Genomic DNA, 22170 nt, shown 5'->3' on the forward strand with positions numbered 1-22170 from the left:
TTTCAAGGAAGACAGCGCTCCTAGCACCATAGTGTTTGTAGCACCCACTCAGCCTGAGACGTGTGGTCCGAGTAGGTCTGGTCTCTAACACAACGCTGAGAAGCAGTTCCTGTGGCAGAGACGGAGTGGCGTTGATGAGGATGGCAGTGATCCATTTTTCCGACGTCAATCATGCTTCAGAGAGAAATTAGCAAAGGTAATTGGACTGACTACCCATGTACATTAGGGCTGTAGCCCAGACCCATGAGCACTAGCCTTTCTCACAGGCTGGACAGTGAGTCACATCTGTTCCAAGAATACAGACTGTCCCTGACATGACATAATGGGACTGTCACAGATACAACACACGGTGCAGCTTTTCCTTTTAATCACCGTCTGAGAAAAAAGTCTTTTCTCGCAGCTGGTCCTCCTCCTCGTCCATTTGCCTTGACTAGACCTCGCGCCCAGGGGTTGGAGGCGTGGAGACAACAGGCGTGGTCTGTCTCTCACCGCGACTGTGGTTCCCCCATTTAATAATCTCTGTGCCATGAACATGCGTCACACCAACAGGGACGCTGTCCCCCTCGTGTGCCGGAGCCTTCCGAGCCGGCTAGGCCCTGGGTCTGAATGAAGTCGCCCGCTTAAATAAGTCAGGTTATGGAATTACTCTCGCTGGAAGAATAGATTCTAAAGCCGTGATGAGTTTCAGGCGGCTTAAGTGTGGCTGGCAGGCAGCCATCCATCACGGCCGGCGCGACATTGATTTCTGACTCGGAGCAACGGAACGGCGCCGGGACTGGGTGTCCTTAAGGAAACATTCTATAGCATCGACGTCCTTTATTTTTTAAAGAGCCGCTGCCAAAACTCTGTTCGGATTGAATTTTGATTGTGCTAATGAGGAAATCTATTCACCGTCAGAGTCAAAACATTCATTATTGTGAATTACTTGAGCAACTATTTTTGCCGCTCGTTCTTAAAGACACGAGTTGTTTTTTATTCTAGACGAGACCTCTTTTTCTTTTAAGCAAAAAATTACAAAATGCCACTTAATTACATTTAGTGGGAGCACTCAAGCTTCCTCATTGTGCGGGTTAAATGGACCATTGAAACAAAATCAGTTGATTTGGCTCTCTCTCTCTCTCTTTTTTTTTGTCCTACATTTTCTCTAGTGATTACGGCTCTCAGCGACTTGCCAAATTGATGGGACTTGGCAGGAGAAAAATAAGCAGTTGAAAATGCGGGAGATGAAGTTTTCCGGGTTTCACAGCATCACTGCGCTAAACTGCTGACGTGGAGCGAGACACGCTCACCTGTGGCCTTGCTGTGTGTGCACGCGGGTGGTTTCGGGGGGCCATGGAACAGTGGGATCCTTGCACTAAGTGAGCTGCTGTCACTCGTGACTTGTGTGATTCCCTTGGCATTTCATTGTCTAAAACCATATCCCACTTCACCATTGTATTTGTTACTATTATAGCAGATCCAGGTGCACGCGCTGTCAGACTCACTCCTCAATGCTGCCTGGTGGGCCCAGGTGTGGCTGTGACAATGCTTCTGTCCCTCAAGGCGACTCGAAATCCTTCGGTGCTTCGTTACTTTATTCTTTTCACTGGTTTCCACTCGCTGCGTAAGGGGGGCTGACTGTAATGAAAAAAGCCAGATCTGATGGACAGCGTCAATGATCAGTTGTCCGACCCCCTGGCCTACGCTAGCTCTGGCCACAGAGCAGTACTGCCTGGGAAATTGGGGTCAGGCAGACCCATGTGTCCCCCCCAGTGCGGTCCCCTGTCTTCCTACCACGCCAGCTGCAGGGGCCTGAGGGGTGCTTCACGCTGGTCCCCAGCCGGCTGGGGTTCTTCATCATCTCACACACTTGGGCTCTCCATGCCTGGTGTTAAGATCCATTTTATTCCCTTCCTGACACAGAATTTAAACATACTCTTTTCTGTCACTTCCACAATGTCAATATATGACTAGCTGACTAATCCGATGAATTGGTTAAAGAGGATGTGTTCACTGATTAAAGGTCATAACTTGCACCTGAATTAATTCTTTCATTGTTTTAAACCCAATAAACGAAAAATCCAAAAGAATATTATTGTGAGTTGAACTTAAGGGGACTAAACTATATAAATATTTCCTAACTCTTTCTTAATTTGCCTTTCTTAAGGACTGTGTTAGGCTAGGCTAGATATATTATCTTTAAAAAGTGGTGTTGTGACCATTCTGTCGTGCCATGCTGTCTGATTGGTATGCCAGACTTCTCATTTGAATTCCACATTTGTTTTCTTTTAAGATGAAATATGAAGTGTAATTATAAAAAGTGTCTTTGAAATTATAAACACTTTATGAATATATTCACTCTATCATCAAAACTATCATAAAAGGAAGAGTAAAATTAGTTTGTCATCTTGTTGATCTTCCTAACTTTGTAAGGAATAAGTTTACAGTGGTTGCTTTAATAATACAAGCGATTGCCCAGCCAGCATGGCTCAGTGGTTGAGAGTTGACCTATGAACCAGGAGGTCATGGTTCGATTCCCGGTCAGGGCACATGCCTGGGTTGCGGGCTCAATCCCCAGTGTGGGGCATGCAGGAGGCAGCTGATCAGTGATTCTCATCATGGATGTTTCTATCTCTCTCTCCCCCTCCCTTCTCTGAAATCAATAAAATATTTTAAAAAATAATAACGATACAAGCGACCTATGCACCACGGAGTCGCAGAGTGGAGCAGGTCACCAATCCCTCAGGCTCGGAAAGTCTAGCCATCCCCGTCCACACTCAGAGGGGATACATCTCACATTACAGTTGTCATCTCTCCCCTCTCACAGGATCTGCATGTTGAAATATTATGGTAAAATAATATCATTTCTCTAGTGGGTGAAGAATTATTGTGCCCTAACTAGGAATTTTTTCGGGGACTGAGACAAATCCTGCTGTGAGCAGTTTTGAAAATGCTTTACAGGCCCACGTGCTCACCGGTGCACATGCCCCCAGAGCAGTGCCTGCCTTTCCCATGCAGTTCACAACCCCCTTCTGTTCCAGTACATTCCAATACCAATGCTTGGCATGCTGCAGAAATCCGAGTCTAATCCCCAGTAAACCCCAGAGCATGCAGTCCCCTTTGCATTGCAGCACAGGTAAGATAAAAATCTCTGACTAAGCTATAATATTCTGTGCAATTTTACATGTGTACTAAGTATTCAATCATGCTGTTGATGTGTGTTATGTATATTAGCACATAAACATAAAGCTGCGGTATCTGATAATATTACAGGATCTATAAACTCTCTCTTCCCATGAAAATTATGATACTGTATTTTTCTATTCAGATTACAGATAACAAATCACACGCACACACACACACGCACACACACACACACACCCCTTCCTCACCACCACCTATACGCAGGGATCATGTAGAATACTTCCACATAATAACCCATTCAGTCTTCATAACAGCTGTGAGGCATGGCTTCCAGTCCCCATTTGAAAGATGCAGAAATGGGCTCAGAGAAGTTAACCGACCTACCCAAGGTCACAGAGCAAGAGCCTAGGGCTCAGACCCCAGCCTTTCGGAGCCAACTGCTAGACACCCTCTGAGAAAAGAGAAAGACAAAGAAGCATTAGATCAGAACTGATATAAACGGGTGCTATTTCCTCATAGAAATAAAATTACAATATGAGATGATAATCCTTATCACAGGGCTGAAGCTAAAGGAATCTGGAAAAATAGTAGCTTGCTTAATTCACTGTTTTATAGACTAGAACTCATATAGTCCTGGGACATCTAAAAAACTGACCTAACATAATCATCTCTATGTTACACATTTTACCACAATAAAAATTTTAATTTAAAAAATACGTAAAAAAAGGACAAAAAACAGTCATCTGGATTCAGTTCTATGGAGGTTCCTATTCCGAGGTCCTCCCCAGCTACCACAGCCTTCGAACAGGGCCCCTGCCTTATTTCCATGGAAACACAAAGGGGCAGGGTAAACAGGCAGAGGGACACTGAACGCGAGGACACGGAGTTCAGCAGGTATTTGCAGGGAGACGGGGTCAGGTATCCACTGCCCAGGAAGTTTTCTGAGCCGCGCTCTGTCCCGGGCACAGCGCAAGGCAGGAGAAGCCCAAAAGATGAAGCCAGGCCCTCCTCTTTGAAGAGGTTCCATCTGACAGAAAAAAGGCCATAAAAAAGCAATCACCAGATCAAATATGAAGTGCTCTCAGTATGAGTCTGAAGAGCAGAAGGCCTTAGAGGCGATGCTGGGTGAAATAGACAACAGCCTGAATTTCCCCAGAGGGACACGCCAGAGCTGCACCGAGGAACCCACCCTGAACAGCACCCAATGCTCCTCGCTTTGATCTCTTTCATTTAGGATTCCTGCACAATGTCCAAAAAAAAAATCAAACAATTTTAAAGCTTTGACTCGAATAATGGCAAATATCAAAGGTCCAAATGGATACAATCAAGGCTTTCTGTCCCAGCTATAAAAATCCATCGATTGCTGTAGCCATGATTGCGGGAAGGGCTGCTTGCCTTTTCATCTGGGCGGTGGACTGGGATGTATCACCGAGACTGAATCCTCAACCACAAACACATCACACACGGTACATACATATCATACATCAAGGCCTCGCACATCACGTGAGAGCCGCCCTTCAAAGTATGTATACTGGACAGGCTGTCTCTGTTTCAAGGGCACGGTCACTGCCACTCTTAGAATCCTCTGGGGGTGACTGTCGCCCCCCCAGCTCCCCAGCTCCTCGGAGAAGCAGTCCCGCTGAATGTCACTGGACACTGACGGTCAAAGGGGTCTCTTCTGCCAGCCAGACACATGTCCCTCCCTCCTTCCACCTCTGCCTCTCTGCTTTGATTCCTTCAGCCTTTTGGTTTGTTCTCAAAACTAGTTTTTTATTCTCTGGTATTCCGAGGGGGACCGCTAGTTAAACCACCCTTATTCATAGCGAGTGGGCACAGCACCCAACACCCACCACGCTGCCTTCCTCCTCATGCTCCAGCCCAAGGACCCCCCGCCATGCAAACTATGACTGGCCCCCAAAACTCAGTACTTGCTCTTTTGTCTTCTTCAGTCAGGAACAATGGTCTCACGCAGAGTCCAGGCAGCGCTTTTATGTATCACTTGTACCACTCAGCTTTGGTTTTAAAGTCTCACAGCAAGGCATTCATTAGACCCTATCCAACGTGTCAATATGTCATCAGAATTCCTTCAGGTGATTAATCACTCACGAAAAGTACAATTTTCATCGATGTGGTTTTTTTAAAAATATTTTTTAATAGTCCAAGTAATGAGAATGGTGAAGGCAAGAAAGATTTCTCCCTATTACATAGCTCATTATTGACTGGAATTCCAAAACCACAGTAAGTGTGTAATTAATAACCCCTTTACATTATTTTATTTTGTGACTGAACTACCACAATGATATTTAATTATGTCCCAACCCAGAGCACGACATTGCTACTGGCAGGTTATGAGATGTTCCTTAGAGCTAAGAAGTCTAATTACAAAGGCCTTCTCCCAGGGGCTCACAGAGTGTGGCGAGGAGGGAAAAAATGATCTTCCGGGTGTCAGAAGGGGGGCTTTAAAACAAAGCATGTAGCACAAAGTCAGATGGGTGGGGCACAGTGTAGGTGGGTCAGGTGGATGGACACAGTGTAGGTGGATCAGGTGGATGGGCACAGTGTAGGCGGATCAGGTGGCTGAACACAGTGTAGGCGGATCAGGTGCATGAACACTGTAGGTGGATCAGGTGGATGGAACACAGTGTAGGTGGATCATGTGGATGAACACAGTGTAGGTGGATCAGGTGGATGGAACACAGTGTAGGTGGATCAGGTGGATGGAACACAGTGTAGGTGGATCAGGTGGATGGACACAGTGTAGGTGGATCAGGTGGATGAACCCAGTGTAGGTGGATTAAGTGCAGGAAACAGTGTAGGTGGATCAGGTGGATGGGCACAGTGTAGGCAGATCAGGTGGATGGAACACAGTGTAGGCGGATCAGGTGGATGGAACACAGTGTAGGTGGATCAGGTGGATGGAACACAGTGTAGGCAGATCAGGTGCAGGAAACAGTGTAGGCGGATCAGGTACAGGAAACAGTGTAGGTGGACCAGGTGGATGGAACAGTTTAGGTGATCTGGGGTAAGCAGGTGTGGGAGGCGGGGCCTGGAGTAAGAGGAGGAAATGGGAGGGTTGGTCTGGTGCCACACTTGGGGCCTTGATATGAAATACTAACATAGTTACCTTTTCTCCCCCCCAGTGTGGTTGGCTGCAACTGAAGTTTCATGGTTGCTAATATGTTGCTAATATGTTAGCATTAATCTATAATAATAAAAGTATAATATGCAAATCGACCGAACAACTGAACAGCAGAACTATTTGTTCTGCTATTGGTTGGCCATCGCCCCAGGATCACGGGGGAGGGGGATCCGAGATTGGTCACCCGAAAAAGAGAGGCCCAGGCCACCAGCAGCGGGGCGATTGATGGGGGGCTCCACCATCACCCCACAGAGGGAGGCCCAGGCCATTGGCCAGTGATGCTGTGGTGGGTGTGCAGGGCTGGCAAGCAATCGCCCCGTAGAGGGAGGCGACTGGTGGTGGGGGAAAGGGGAGTGCTGTTGCACAGATGGCAAGCAGTGGCAGCGGAGGGAGCAGGCCAGCTGCCGACAGCTGGGGAAAGGAAAGCCCTGATAGGCCCTGATCGCCGGCCAGACCTAGGGACCCTGCCGGAGGGGTCCCGGATTGCGAGAGGGCGCAGGCCGGGCTGAGGGACACCTCCTCCCCTCCTGTGCAAGAATTTCGTGCACGGGGCCTCTAATATGTAATAATTAGATGTGGGAGCAGTAGATTTTTAAAAATTAGCTATCTCAAACCAAGTACCAGTATAATCATCTAATTATCCTTTGAAGAATTTACACAGAAATGCTTTAAACATTCACTACTTTACTGCCATGGGGGGTGGCTCCCAATCTGTAGTTTAGAACTAATAGCACTTATGGAAATAGAGCAAGGAGAACCTTAAAAAGCACAATTTATTTATTCAGAAATTCTAGAGTAATTTTCAGAAAGTAAGCAATCACTAATTACATTTAAATTCAAAATTAATATGTAGTTTCAGTTAATAAAAGTGGTAAAAATAATATTCATTTCCAATTTATTCATATACCAATGGAGCCTAGAGGTATTTCTTAGTGTCAATGCCAAACATTTAGCTACCTTCAATCAGAAAGATTGCTTAGCTAGGGAAGTAGTTATCACCTTTATCAGGATATGATGCCCTCCTATAAGAATACGAGGCCTCGTCCCATCAGCCTGGAAGAGCACATCAATTTTTAGAGGACATCAGCTATATATATAAAAGCCTAAGCAACCGGTCAACCGGCGGGCTGGTAGCTATGACATGCAATGACCACCAGGGGTCCGACGCTCAACACAGGAGCTACCAACCAACAGCAACTTTGCAGAGTGCCCTCTTGCACACTCTGGGACCCCTCGGGGGATGTCGGACTGCCAGTTTTGGCCTGATCCCCGCATGCCAGGCTGAGGGACCCCACCTGCCGGAGGGACCCCGCTCACTCTGCAGATGCCCTTTGAGCCCCAGCGCCACCCCAGGTGTGGCCAGCCAGGAAGGGACCGCGGGAGGTTGGCTCCAGGTTGTGCTGAGCCCATCTCGCTCAGTCCTGCCCTGCCGGCCACCTTCTAATTAATTTCCTTTTAATGTGCACCAGGCCTCTAGTGATAAATAATGCTTTAGAGGACATCATTGTAGCAAATGAGCCTCTAAAGAGCGTGTCTACCCGATTACTCTAGCAACAACATAGAGCAGTATTTGAACTGCAAAATAGCCATTCTTCATGTAGCTTTATAGTATGCACAGGTGTAACATCAAAAGCCCACTGAGAAATAGGTGCTACGATGACAGGTGGACCCGAGGGTTGGGTCAGGTGGAGAAAAGCCAGGGAACTTTGTCTCTAGGCCCCACACCAGCCTGGAGGCCCCCATGCTACCTGCCGATGAGCCCTGTTCCATCCTGCGTGTCGTTCAACATTTAATGAGAGTCTAGTACCATGTTAACAGCTAAGAAAAAGAGATCCAAGTTCAAGACATCAACAGTAAAAGAAAGTTAGATACAGAAAGCACGAAACCACCTATAATAATATAAAAAATACATCGTGTGGCCCAGTGGTTGAGCACCCATCCATGAACCAGGGGACATATGCCTGGGTTGTGGGCTCAATCCCCAGTGGGGTGTGTGTGTGCGGGAGGCAGCCAATTAATTGGTGATATTCCCACAGATATTTCTCTCTCATCAATGTTTCTAACTCTCTCTCCTCCCTTCCTCTCTCTCTAAGAATCAATACAAACATGTTCTTGAAAAATATGTCAATCTCAGGGAAGCCTCAGAAGGAAATTTCAACAAAACATTACTTTTCTCCTTCTTTCAGAAACTTCTCTGTTCAAACTCGACTTCCGTTCTTCCTACTACACCCCTGACCTTGGCGCTCACACACGTTGGCCTCACTCTTTATTGCGTCTACATTTTTCATCTGTAAATGTGCTCATCGACTTGTCAACCAGGCTTTCCTCTGAATCTTCCCTCTCAGCTGAAACTTTCTCCCATCCCATAATCATTTCCCATCTTGATGACTGGAATGTCTTTTCTATTGTCCTCTTGAAATTCATCCTCCTTAAAGTCCTCTTCGGTCACCATATGTGGCTAACACCCCCCCCTCCCCCGAGACGATCTTTCTTTTTCTCCAATATGTCTATCTTCTCTCTGGGAAAATTCCAATTCACCCCTGAGTCACTCCAGACACCTTTCCATCACTCTGTTCTCTGTCACTAGACTCCTGGAGTCACACATGACCAATTTTGCCATCTTATGTTCCTTCCATGAGGTCCGGAGCACACATTCTCTGAGGTATTCTCATTTCAAGAGAATTGTTTTACAATGTTGAGCAAGCAGGAGAACACAGAAGGATTAATATACTCTATTCTCTTTCTTCCCCGGAAAAAGAGAGCTTCAAAGCATAGCCCACATTTTAGATTTGCTTTGAAATCTAATTTGGGGGCTATCACTTCTCACAAATTAGAATTTGCAACTAAATAGTTTCTTAAGATTCTTTTGGGCAAAAGATGAGAAGTCAAATTCCACCAGATGAGGCACAAGAAAATGCAAATATTAGAAAAAGAACGATATCATCAAAAGAACATCCATCGTTTCAGGCACCAAGTCTTTCAAGTTCAGAAGGCTCAGTGTGAGGACTTGTCTCCAGTCCGCCGCAGACGCATTCTGAACTATTTCAGTGCGGAAATCAAGCATCTTGTAGGGCAAGGGAAGAGAAGAAAGGACAATTTATCAAAGGCGGGCATGACGTGGTTCCCACAGATATCTGAATCAAAACCCCAAATGGTACATGTTAATGTTCCCTTTGTAAATCTCTTTTAAAAATGCAGAGGTACATGCATATCCAGGACGCCTTGTCTATAGATCCCCCTCCCAAACCCCACACCCCAGCTAAGTTATAATGTTCCTGGTTTCTCTACTCTGAGACCCACAGTGAATCATTATCATATATCAGTATATATGACATGATAGAAGGGAGAGGAAGAGAGAGGGAGAGAGATTGAAACATCAATGATGAGAGAATCATTGGTCAGCTGCCTCCTGCACGCCCCTTACTGGAGATCAAGCCCACAACCCTGGCATGTGCCCTGACCGGGAATCAAACCCGGGATCCCTTAGTCTGCAGGCTGACGCTCTATCCACTGAGATAAACCATCCAGGGCTGAGTTTTCATCTTAAAGCTACGTGTCCTGTTAGGATTGGGATGCAGCCAGCAGTCAGGCCAGAGAGGAAAAGAATCAGCTCTGGAAGCTCTCCAGGCCGAACAATAAAGACCTTTCCAGAAAGGCCCCGAGCGCTAACCCCAGCATCGGGCTCTAAAGGGGTCACTGACTCTTTTCCTAGGACACTCAGGCAAGGAAGCTGGTGTCCCCTGGGACAGATCAAACCCCTCCTGGCGCTAGGACGGGACTCAGCTTCTCAGGAGGCATTGCACCTCCGGGCGGGCAGGTAAGTGCAGGAAGTTGGGGTGCTGTTAGAACAGGAGCCACGGGAGATGGGTACAGAGTAGGCAGCTCCCCAAATCCACTGATGGGAATGAAAGCTGTAACGGAATCATCCTCCTCCCTTTGGTTTCCAAACCACAAGACCAGCTCTATGCGGATCAGAAGCAAATCCCAGTAATTGTAGGAACCCCTTCACTTCAAATCATGACGCGGAAGAATGATCACTACGAGTGAAATTCTAAAGCCAGAGAATTATTAGAGATGAAATAACTACCAGCCTTCCTTGCATAGCCTAGTAATCATCTCTGTAATATAACATTAAATCCGCGCTTCTGGAATGTTCGGATCTCTGCATGCATTGGAGGTTTTCAATAGCTCTCCGGGGGTGGGGCAAGAGGGCTCAGCATGGCAGAGGCAGCAACCTTTTTCGTTTTCTTTCCTTGTATTTTCAAAAGAATGAGCTACAGAGAATGCGGTCGCCTTTGTATACTTTAGTGACCCAGTGCACATTGAAAGGAAATTAATTAGAAGGTGGCCAGGGGGGCGGGACTGGGTGAGACAGGCAGACATGCCCTGGAGCCAACCTCCTGTGGTCCCTCCCCAGCTGGCCACACCTGGGGCGTGCCGCGGCTCGAAGGGCGTCTGTGGAGTGAGCAGGGTCCCTCCAGCAGGTGGGGGTCCCTCAGCCTGGCCTGTGGGGATTGGGCCGAAACCGGCTCTCCGACATCCCCCGAGGGGTCCGGAGCGTGAGAGGGCACTCTGCAAAGTTGCTGTCGTACAGGGTGTGGAAGGCAAACGCAAGTGTGCAGTAAACCAGATTCGGGGCTGACAGTGCCCCAGCAACAACATAACCCACGGCCGAAGGTGGAATCGTGCAGCCCCATGAAGAATCGGGCTCCCTCCTCTCTGGTTTCGGGGTGTGTCATCTGAGAACCGCCACTGCCAAGTCACTGCAGCTCGGCAGCTCCTGCGTTGAGGGTCTGCCCCCTGGTGGTCAGTGCATGTCATAACAACTGGTGGGATGGTCAGACACTTAGCATATTAGCCTTTTACATATATATATATATACATATATATATATACATGCAATATAATTCAAAAGACTATGGTGGGCAGAAAACTTGAATCATAAACACAATAACAAGAATTCACCTCTTCATGCTTTGGCTACGGGAAATGGTCTTAGCCTAGCATGTATGGGCTGCTAACGGAATCCCAAAATATGAGCAAAGGTTCCAAACTGGGGCCGAAGTCTCTCTCCTGCTCTGAAGTGACCTGGCACGGGCGAGGACCAGGGCTGGCACCCCTGGCACACCCTTTTAAGCTCCTCAGTCCTCATAGATGTCACATTTCTCATAAGAAATGTCCTCCTCCCGAAAGATCTGTAAATCGAGGATGCGCGCACTCGTGCTTTTGTATGTTCTGTTTGCTGCGTTGAATAAAACAAAGGGGTCAACTTTCAGCCTGTTTTCAGAAGTTGCATCAGTTGTTTCCATGACAAAGTTAAAGAGAACTGCACCCATAAATCCCAGGCAGCATGCATACAACGTTCCCCTGCACAGTCTTGAAAGAAACTGCAGAAATGTCCGAGGCTCAGATGTTCAGCGAGACCTAAAAAATGCTCACGAGCCCAACAGGACTTGAGAAAGTGTCTACTGTTGGAACAGAACCAACTGACCTCATTTAAAAGCTGCAAGGTTTGCATTCAATCAGCCATTAAAGCTTGTTTCTGATTCATTATTTCAGGCTGGCCAGTCGTCGGCCAGAGCGATGTGTGTCAGAGGCACTCAGCAATGTCCCTGGTGGCAGAAATGACCTTCCCATGAGCGGTTCTGAAATCTGGGCCCCCGGCTAAAGCCAGTTATTGCAGAAGAGCAATGAATCCTGGACATCAGTGGCCTGTCTCCCCTCAGGCAAGACCGTGCATATTAAACCAGCCAGCCAGCCCAGGCCCGGCCTTGCAAGTTGAAATTACAAATACATCCACGACCTAGGAAGTCTACACGGTTAAAGGGCCATCTGTGCCGAGCCACTGAAATGAACGAAGGGGTCAAGGAAGCGATGGAAATCCTTAAGGAAATGCAGGCCTTAGGCTGGCGTGGGGAAGACGGCACCACCGAGTTACGACATGCACTACTGGTGCGTTTTCATGATCCCGTGTAGATATGTAGCTGTTCATTCTCCGAAATGATGTTTCCACAGGAACTCCTGTTACTGTGCGTTAATGCCAGACCCCTGAGAGAATTGTAAAAGCCTCTCTGGAAAGCCTGGGACGCTGACCATCTCAACGAGGTCACGGCTGCTCTGGCTTTCAGGCAGTTTCTGAAAGTGGGATCCAGGGACCCCTCGCCACGTCCAATGCGTGGATCCCAGGCCATGCCAGGACCCCGCGGGCCAGAACGAGGGGAGTGAGGCCGGAGCCCTACATGTCACAGGAAGTTCTAAGCCATCCTCCACTCGTTGGAGCTGTTGTTCTTCCCACTGCATAATTAAAAGGAAGAAAAAATAGAGCTAGCTCATCGCAAAAATTAGCCCTGGTGATGGTATGAAGTTATTCAAATGAAGTATCTATTCCTGCTTAGATATTTTTACGAAGCCCTCAAGGATGCTGCCTCTTATGAAACAGTGAAACCATCTCATTTAATGCGGCTGCCGTTTGCCTCGCTGACAAAGGCACTTTTGGAAAAAAATAATTCGACGTAGGAAGAGTTCTCCTGCCCGACCCGGAGACGATCGCTATGAAAACAGTATGGCGTTGGGGCAGACTGGCCAGTGGACTCCTGGGCTATGAAAACAGTATGGCGTTGGGGCAGACTGGCCAGTGGACTCCTGGGACAGAGAGCGGGACAGGGACACCTGCCCGCATGGCATCGGCACCTGGCGCAGGCTGGCCGGCCCTCAACGTGAAAAGCAACATGGAGAAGTATTGCCTGTCTGACAAAACACAGATCCCCAAAACAGCACCGCCGCCTGAAAATGAGCAATTGTGTGCAAGAGATCCCCAAAACAGCACCGCCGCCTGAAAATGAGCAATTGTGTGCAAGAAACCACATCAGCAGCAGGGCGAGAAGGCAGAGACGGTCTTGTCAGCCTTCCTCACTACCCAGCGCTGGTTCTCTGGAGCCTGAGACGGCTCCTCTGCATCTACAGCAACTGTAAAAGCTGCAAAAACAGGCAGAAAAAGAGAAGGACACACACAAATCTTTCCCAGAGGGCCAGCCACCAGCCGGCAGGCCCAGTGGTGCTCACCTCATAGGAACCCCAGGGCTGTGCAGTCAGCCTCCGGGAATCCGTATTTGGGCGGATTCAAATGGACCACCCAACAACACCGAGTGTTTGTGAGATGAGTTGAAAGGGAAACTTGCACAGAATATGCGAGGGAGTGGAAAATAGCAAAATAAATATATTTATTGATTTCAGAGAGGACAGGACAGGGAGAGAGACAGAGAGAAACATCAATGATGAGAGAGAATCATCGATCAGCTGCCTCCTGCACACCCCCTACTGGGGACTGAACCCACAACCTGGGCATGTGTCCTTGACAGGGAATTGAACTGTGACCTCCTGGGTCATAGGGTGATGCTCAACCACTGGGCCACACCAGCTGGGCTTCTTGCTTTTTAAATGAGTTATTTGCACATGAGTCCTCATTTTAGCATTTGCCTCTGGAAATCCCGGCATGAGACTTTGTTCAATGATGCTCTTTGAGATTCCAGTGAATGGTGATCGATTTGACCATCACAGTAACGAGAAGGTTAAGGTACAATTTCATTTTATATCAACATCAATATAGCTACACGTGAAGTGAAACAACAAAGAAATGCTAACTCTGCCACCAAAGAAATAAATTTTGGTTATGACCTTTGGTTTATTTTTCAGAAAAGGTATTAGCAGGTGTAAAATTTTTGAGTCCACAACTTTCTTCTAGAAAACTGGCTTAAGAAAATGAAAATAATATCACAGCACTGCGAGGGGATAGAAGGGGCAGAGCTAGAGAGAAATCCATGAGCACGCGTACAGGTCAGGATACTCATCGATGGAGAGGAAACGCCTGGAAATACCCTTAAAAAATGGCAACCAACCGACCAACCAAAACCAAACCAAACCTGTGCCTTGCTTATTAAGATGATTGAGTCATTCTTTTCGTGGGAACATTTGTTTCAAGAATGAGTTCATCTCAATAACATATCCCTTTCAACATGAACCATTTCCTTTTCCTGGCATCTCTATGAATAGTCCTAGTTTTGGAGGTTTGAATGGTTACTTCTGGTTTTCTAGAGAGCAGGTGGCATTTTTTGCAAAGGGACCGATTATTCCCCCATGACCGTCAGTGTTTGCGGCTGGGCAGGAGACCATCCCTCAGGTCTATGCTGTGCTCGCTCCCTCCATATGGGGGGCACCTGCGGATTCATTTGTCTGCTTGCTTGCTTCTATCACCTATTTTCCAAAACGGGTTTCAGGAGGCCCCCTGTGTATGAATCCACAACCTCCCACACACACTCATCTCCGTTTCTGCTCTGCTAATCAGTCGGTATTGGGCCAACTAGCTCATAGAGTGAAATCGCTCACTGCCCCTTTATTCCATTCCCAAAGAGAAGTAGTCCGTTTCCCCAGACTCACTCCTTGCTCGGATGATGTCTCCTTTGATTCTGTTTTTGGTAGTGTGTTCAGTCCGTCTCTGCAAGGAGTCAGTTTTACATATCCTCTCAGCTGTCAATCATCGGAGTGCAGCCACGTAGAACAAAGTGGAGGCAATGGAGTTGCTGGCGGGGCTGGCGAGGGAAGCTAACTGTAGGACACTCATCTTTGCCCCGTTGGGTGTACTGGGAGTAGACGAGTTTAAATGATAAGACTGCGAGGGAGAAAGGAAGAATTCTCTCACAGTGAATTCTTCATGACAGGCAGCTCCGAGTGCATGACAAGTGCAGTTATGATTCTTGAAACTTGTCATCAGAGAATTGTTAGCAAGGTGGACGTAGGGGCCAGCACGTCAGTGAATAGTTCCCTTTCCTAGAAAAATTTAAGTGACGTCTGGGCAGTGTGGCTCAGTGGTTGAGTGTTGACCCATACAGTTCGATTCCCAGCACATGCCCAGGTTGCTGGCTCAGTCCCCAGTGTGGGGCGTGCAGGAGGCGGCCCATCGATGATTCTCTCTCATCATTGATGTTTCCCTCTCTCTGTCCCTCTCTTTTCCTCTCTGAAATGAATAAAAACATATTTTTAAATAAAGAGAAAAATTTAAGTTCCATTAATGGATTTAAGTTGCATTGACTTTTTCAGCCAATGATGGGGATCATGGAAGTTAATCACTTGATATGAAAGGAAATGGAAAACCTTCCTTTGGCTTCTGGTTGTTTCTCGGCGACAATTCTGCTTTATCCCGGGAGTGATGTGCTTATCACAGCATTTGAGACGTTTTATTAAGAAGCTATCACTTGAAAGATGTGCTTTGAGATTAGGATCTAGTTTTCTCATGGATTGGAGAGTGTAATTCTCAAAAAAAATTGCATAAAGATTGAATTCCTGCCATTGAGGCAGTTGCCTGTGGATTTGACATGATAAATGCTGGTTGGGGACAACACATTGATTTTCATTATATGGTTGTAGGATGGAGGAGGCATGCTCTGCATATCCCTTTAATGAATTGTTTGCGTTTAAAAGATGTCTTTGGACCCTTCAAGCATAGGTGTGTGATGCTAGAATTTCATAGAAGAACAGATGAGAATTGTTCCCAAATGCCTCAACAAGCTAGGATGAGAACAGGATCCCACGCTGGGACCTGAATTTGCCTCGTGGAAGACCTCATCTGAAAAGACACAGGGAAGCGGTCTTTTGTTGTTTGCTTAGCACTCATTCCCCGTGAGGTCGCTGCTGAGCACCGTGCGTAAGAACTGCATTGGTGCGAGGTGCCAAGTGTGCTTAGCAGTCCTGTGTGGGCTCCTCCTCTTGTTTGCAGTGCTTTCTATCTTTTGTCTCTTTGATGAACTCCTTGTTATCTCTTAGTTTCCGAATGAAATATCACCTCCAGGGAGAGCTGTTTGCAGTCCTCAGTGGTTCCATTACCGCTCGGAGTTACCTGTTATGAGTACAGATCTTGGCCCTAGCCGGGCTGCTCAGTTGGTTGGAGTGTCATCCTGATGCACTAAGGTTGCGAGTTCGGTCTCCAATCAGGCACATGCAAGAAGCAACCAACCAATGCATAAAGAACTGAAACTACAAATTGAGCTCTCTCTATTTCCTTCCCTCCCTCCCTTCTTCCCCCCTCCCTCTCCCCCTCCCCTCCTCTCTCTAAAATCAACCAAACCATAGATATCTACGTTACCATCCACAATGAGTTACAGTTGTTTATATGCCCGTCTCTTTTCTCCAGCAGATAGTGAGCTTTTCATGGGCAGAGGCAACACCTCAGTCACTATTGCAGCATCAGCTCCTTAGTTAGGACACAGCATATAGGAGGTTAGTTGGGAACGTAAACACAGTTTCCTCTGTCTACCTTTAAGTAGTTCACCTGTAATGGTCCCCCCACTGCTGGGCTTGGATTAGACCGTGATGGGGAAAAGGAAGCCAGCATGTCTGAAGATCTTAGGGGATGTGCTGGATATAATAAAGAGACTGATTAAATATCCACCAGATAAGTGAAAGGGTTATCCTCTCCACTGCACCAGTAAGTCAGTTTAAAAGGATTTTTATTATACTTTGAAAAGGCAATATCAAGAATCCTTCTTTATTAGCACCTAAATATGTTATAGACCCTGATATAACCATTTATTGGTTTTCAGACGTTTGTATGATGGGAAGGCTGTAGAAGGAATGAGACTAGAAAGGGATTCTAATCTTCTGTACTTCTCTCTCTAATTTTCTAGATTCGTATCCCATACATGTTGGTAAAAAAATAACTCTATCCCTTTATTAAAACTTCAGTGTCTTCATTTATATTTAGCGTGGTAGCGACGACATAAAATTGAAACCTGAGAGTTGTGAAGGACGTAAAGCCATGTTTTAATAGAGAAACGAAATTGCTCCTTCAGAGAGCCTATAAAACCGGAAAGCATTCATTATAAATGTAATAAAAACTTATGAGTCCCGTTTTATTAAAACTACACCCAGCTTCCTGAAGGGGCCGGATCAGTGAGAGGTAAACCAGTGACACTTTATGTCTCGCAACACACTTTATGGGAGATAAGCTATCTCCCGAAATGGGGTTGGTGGTTTACAGGGTCCCCATTGGACAACCATTCATGATTGAAGATTAGAATTTTTATTTCAGCCGGGTTTGCATCTTCTGATAATAAAGCAGCCAGATCAGGTTAATGGCAATAGTAAATTACTCCTCTAAGTTCCTTCAAGAAACAGGACAATAGCGGAAGGCGAAGCTTATGCTTCTACTAATTGGTGTGTTACATCATCCTGCCGTCCTGTGAAATCCTTCCCTAGGCCCAGTTATACAGAGTGTCGTTGCTACAGGACAGTGACTTCCCAGAGATTCCCTTTGGCCTTTCTCTCTTTCAGGGGCGGTAATATACTTAACGCCTTAAAAATTACTCTCTTTCAGGCTTTGCTGCTTTTAGTGATTTTAACTTTCATGTATTCCATATTTGATTCTGTTTTACATATCCCATGCACATTTTTCCATGTGATTGTCATCGATTATATTTGCAATCGTGTTTTTAAAGTGCAAAAGGAAAGATGGTGAGGAGTTGACTGGGCTGTCCAGGCATCTTAGCTTAGAATCCGAGGGCCCTGCGTGTTTCAGTGAGAACACGGAAGCATCTGAGTCCATGTCCCTCGCTATTGTTGCTTCTGAAATGAGGCAGGGTTTCGGGTACACAGAGCCTGAGTGAAAGTGGGCTTATTCCTGTCCCTTTCCTGAACCCACCCCACACATGAATAATCAACACGGTTCATTTGCCCGTTCTCCCCGCCAACGCCTCCCGGAGTTTCCTGGAGTTGGTGTTCATATATGACAAGTGTCTGTCTTCATTTTCAACTGACACACAGTCCACTTCGGTTCGTTGAAACCCAACTTTATATTTTTATCTGTGTTTACCTTTAAAAATGGGTGGCGATTTCTCCATCAGCTCAGTGACTACGCTGCTGTGAGAACTCCCTGTGAGTGCCTGGGGCATGTGTAATTGGTTGCTTGTGGGGTCCAGGCCGGCTACTGGGCTTCCTCAGTCCCCCCAGGACCCCGCCGGCCTTGTAAGGGTGTCTCAGCGTGTCAGGAAGTCGTGTGAGTCCCAGAGAACCCGTGGAAGGCAGGGCAGCCTCGCTCGTAGCAGTGGGAATTGGGAGCAGGCCGGGTCAGCTGCACAGGGCCCGGTCACAAGGCCCGGTCACAGGGTCAGGTCACAGGGTCAGGTCACAGGGCCCGGTCACAGGGTCAGGTCACAGGGTCAGGTCACAGGGCCCAGTCACAAGGCCCGGTCACAGGGTCAGGTCACAGGGTCAGGTCACAGGGTCAGGTCACAGGGCCGGGTCACAGGGTCAGGTCACAGGGTCAGGTCACAGGGTCAGGTCATAGGGCCCAGTCACAGGGCCCGGTCACAGGGCCCGATCACAGGGCCGGGTCACAGGGCCGGGTCAGCCACACAGGGCCAGGTCACAGGGCAGGGTCACAGGGCCCGGTCACAGGGTCAGGTCACAGGGTCAGGTCACAGGGTCAGGTCACAGGGCCCGGTCACAGGGCCGGGTCACAGAGCCGGGTCACAGGGCCCGGTCACAGGGCCGGGTCACAGGGCCGGGTCAGTGTGGCACCCCGTTCACGGGAGCCTGTCACGGGCGTGAGAGCCAGGAGCAGGTTTGTCTGCGCTGTGGAAGAGAGATGCCTAAAATGTGTTTTCAAGTCCAAACAAGTAAAATGCAGAACACAAACAATGTGGGTGCGTTTATGTAAAGAGAAAACTTTATGGATACATGAATAACAAACTTAAATACACGGAGAGATGTGCAAAGATTTCCAAGCGGCCGTTAGCAATGGTTCCTTTTGGAGAAAGAAAATGGGTAAAAGGAGAAGGACTTGCCTTTCCGTGTTCATTTTCTGTTTCTCCGTAGTGCTGTGACTTTTCTTTTTGCCGCTTTCTCTGTCTCCCCCCACCTCTAATAAACATGAATTACTTTGAAGACGAAAAAGCTTTCTAGAAAAGTACCCATTTAGTTAGAAAACAAAGAATAGTAGACTATTCCCTTGGCATCCTCCATAACCTCTTCTGAATGAAAACTCGTAACCTTCTGATTTACAATAATTGTAAGAACGCTTGAGGGAAAACACCACAAGTTTCAGTTTAAAACCTCTCGCTTGGTTTTGTGGTTTGATTCTGGAGTGAAGAGCGGGCACGCTGTCTGCCCGGTGCCGTGGGAAAGTCACTGCCGTAGAGCATTCTGTTCTTTTGGGTGAACAAGGTCATCTTGTGGTTCATCCTAAAAGAATAATTATCTTGATTATTTAGTTCTCGCGAGGCCAGAATTAAACTTGACTTAGAAAGTGATATTTGATCGCACCTTGCAGCTTTCTATTTATATTGCCAAAGTAATCGATGGGTTTGGAGAGACCTCGGTAAGCTTTTTATGAGTGTGTTGGTTTCATTTTATTTCGTACTTTTCTGATCGCTTCTAAGCGTTGAATCCGTCATGTCCTGGAAGGTACAGCGGTTTTGAGATCCTATCACTTGAGGAAATGTTCTCAGAGGTGGTTGACATGAAAAGGAGACGAGACGCATAAAGCACCCTGAACAAGGGCATGGCCACCGGTTAAACTCTCAGTGAAAATACTTGTATGTGTCTGTTTTTAAATATAAAGATCCATTCAGAATAACAATCTTTTTTTCTTTTTTTTCTATTATTTTAAATTTTATTGGGGTGACATTAGTCAACATGAACATACAGGTTAACATGTGTTGGTTACTAATTTACAAAATCTGTACGTAGGACCATGTGCCCGCCACCCAAAATCAGATCTTCTCCTGTCACCTCACATTAGGACCCCTTTCAGAAGAACAATCTGAAACGATCTGAGAGCCGGTGGCAGTGGTAGAGTGCTGCACTGACATTTCACGCTGGATTTGCCTCTGGCTTCAGTGCGCACTGGCTTCTCCCACGGGCAGCTCTCGCCTTCCTCCAGCGGGTGATCCTCGTTTTCGCAGGCGGAGGCCTTTATGAGCTCGTCTTCAGAGCGGCTGGTAAGGTGTGTCCTGAGATCATGGAAACTGGCGTCACTCAAAACAGAACGGAGCGATGAAAACATTGTTCCTACTGCCTTATTCCACCTTCATAGGTATTGGGTGGTTTTAGGTTATTACTGGTTTTATGACTTTAAATTAAACTACATCCAACAGATGTAGTAAGATCATTGTAATTCTGAGTACGTATAAATGGAAGCCAACTGTCTATTACTGGATGTCCCTTTCATACACTTGACCATGGAAGTTCTATGTGGTGCTGATTACATCTTTAACAATGAACATATTAAATGCCAGGCCAAACATTGGCGGTTCCGTGTGATTATAAAATAGTGTATTCTTTTTCAACAGTTCCCTAAAATGATCATTCAAAACTTGTTATACCTACAAAAATATAAATAATACATTTCTGTGTATAGAATGCCACCTCTGAAAATAAGTTAAAACTTGTTTTATGCAAGTTTTTAATAATTTAAGTGTTCAGCAAAATAACTTGGAAATTTGGCGTCTGCACGTGAAATACAGTCACAGAAGTTGATACCGACTGGAGCTAGGCAGGTACAGTCTGTGTAAGGGATTTTGTGATTTGTAACATAAGGTGCGAATAATTCATAAAAGACATTTCATAAAGGCAATGTTTGTGTTTCAGGTGTTACTTTTTTATTTAGAAACAAATACCGATTAGCATTTTTCGGCTACATATGTGTTTTGGGATGTGAAGAGATAAGCACCGTCCATGTGCAAACATTTATCGAGCTGTTGCGGTGTGCCAGCCTTGTGCTGGGCATGAGGACAATGATAAATAAGGGAAGATTCTCTCATTGATGGAGCTCATAACTATGAAGAGGGAAGGAGTGTTAAAAGCAAACACTTCGGATGTGAAGTAGCTAATGTTGTAAAGGTAGGAGGTGGTCCAGAGGAGGGATTTCTGGGCTGGGATCTCTGGAGTCCTTCCCCGAGGCTGTGCTCAAAACAGGAGACAGGCGAGTGAGCAAACGGGGTAATGGTTATCAGAGGTAGATGGAAATTAGGTCCATGCCTGTTTCAGTACTGAAAGCAAAGCATGCTGCATGGAGGCAGACACTACTCAGTTCATGAAGTGTTTAGTGCACAGCCACAAGGGCAGGTTCTAGCCACGAGGCCCTGGAGAGCTGCCAAGGTCTGGTGCCTGCCCTAAAGGGGCTCCCAGTGGCGCAGGGGAGTGCCAGGGCCGTCCCCGGGGCGGAGGTCCAGAGGATGCTGTGGGCCCTTGTGCCAGCCGAGCAGGCTAGGGTAGAACTGCTCAGTGCCAGAGAGGAAGAAAGTCATCGGGCCTCTCGAATACAGAGTTAAAAATGGACTGACATGAAAGAGGAGAGAAATTTTAAGAAATCAGTATTTTATTTATTTAATTTTTTAAAATTAATATATTCTTAGTAATTTCAGAGAGGAAGGGAGAGAGAGAGAGATAGAAACATCAATGATGAAAAAAACCATTGATTGGCTGCTTCCTGCATGTCCCAAACTGGGGATCAAGCCTGAAACCTGGGCATGTGCCCTGACTGGGAATCAAACCGTGACCTCCTTGTTCATAGGTCGACACTCAACCACTAAGCCATGCCGCTGGGCAAGAAATCATTAATCTTTTAGAAACAGATATGTAATATGGTCTTGAGCTAATGGGTAGGATACTGTATGTCCAAAGTGAGTGTTGGGAAGTAGTAGGTACAATTAAGTGATATTAAGAGGGGTTGAAATGATGCCGTCTACAATCCTATTGGCTAACCCGCCTGGAGTCTCTTACCTAGTTCAATTGATCACTATGTACTAGGAGACTTCCTGTCGCTCTCGAGTCATTGCCCACGCAGAGGAGGAGGCCTCCTCCACTCTGTCCCAGCGCCCTCTACTCAAGGTCTCGGCATCGAGGACTTGCTGTGCTCA

General features: G+C 46.7%; 1 protein-coding gene across 2 annotated transcripts in view; it reads left to right on the forward strand.

Moving 5' to 3' along the window:
- Positions 1-22170, forward strand: part of IMMP2L (inner mitochondrial membrane peptidase subunit 2) — a 462659-nt gene that overhangs the window by 156403 nt on the left and 284086 nt on the right. Inside the window, exon 5 of one of the 2 annotated variants that reach the window (XM_023751027.1) lies at positions 1149-2021. The exons of the other annotated variant lie outside the window; for it this stretch is intronic. Coding sequence (XP_023606795.1) covers positions 1149-1212 — 64 coding nt within the window. The 3' untranslated portion in view covers positions 1213-2021. Of the gene's footprint in view, positions 1-1148; positions 2022-22170 lie in introns of those variants that run through there. 2 annotated transcript variants of the gene reach the window in all.

This window comes from Myotis lucifugus, unplaced genomic scaffold, assembly GCF_000147115.1.
Source record: "Myotis lucifugus unplaced genomic scaffold, Myoluc2.0 scaffold_18, whole genome shotgun sequence".
NCBI classification, from domain to species: Eukaryota; Metazoa; Chordata; class Mammalia; order Chiroptera; family Vespertilionidae; genus Myotis; species Myotis lucifugus.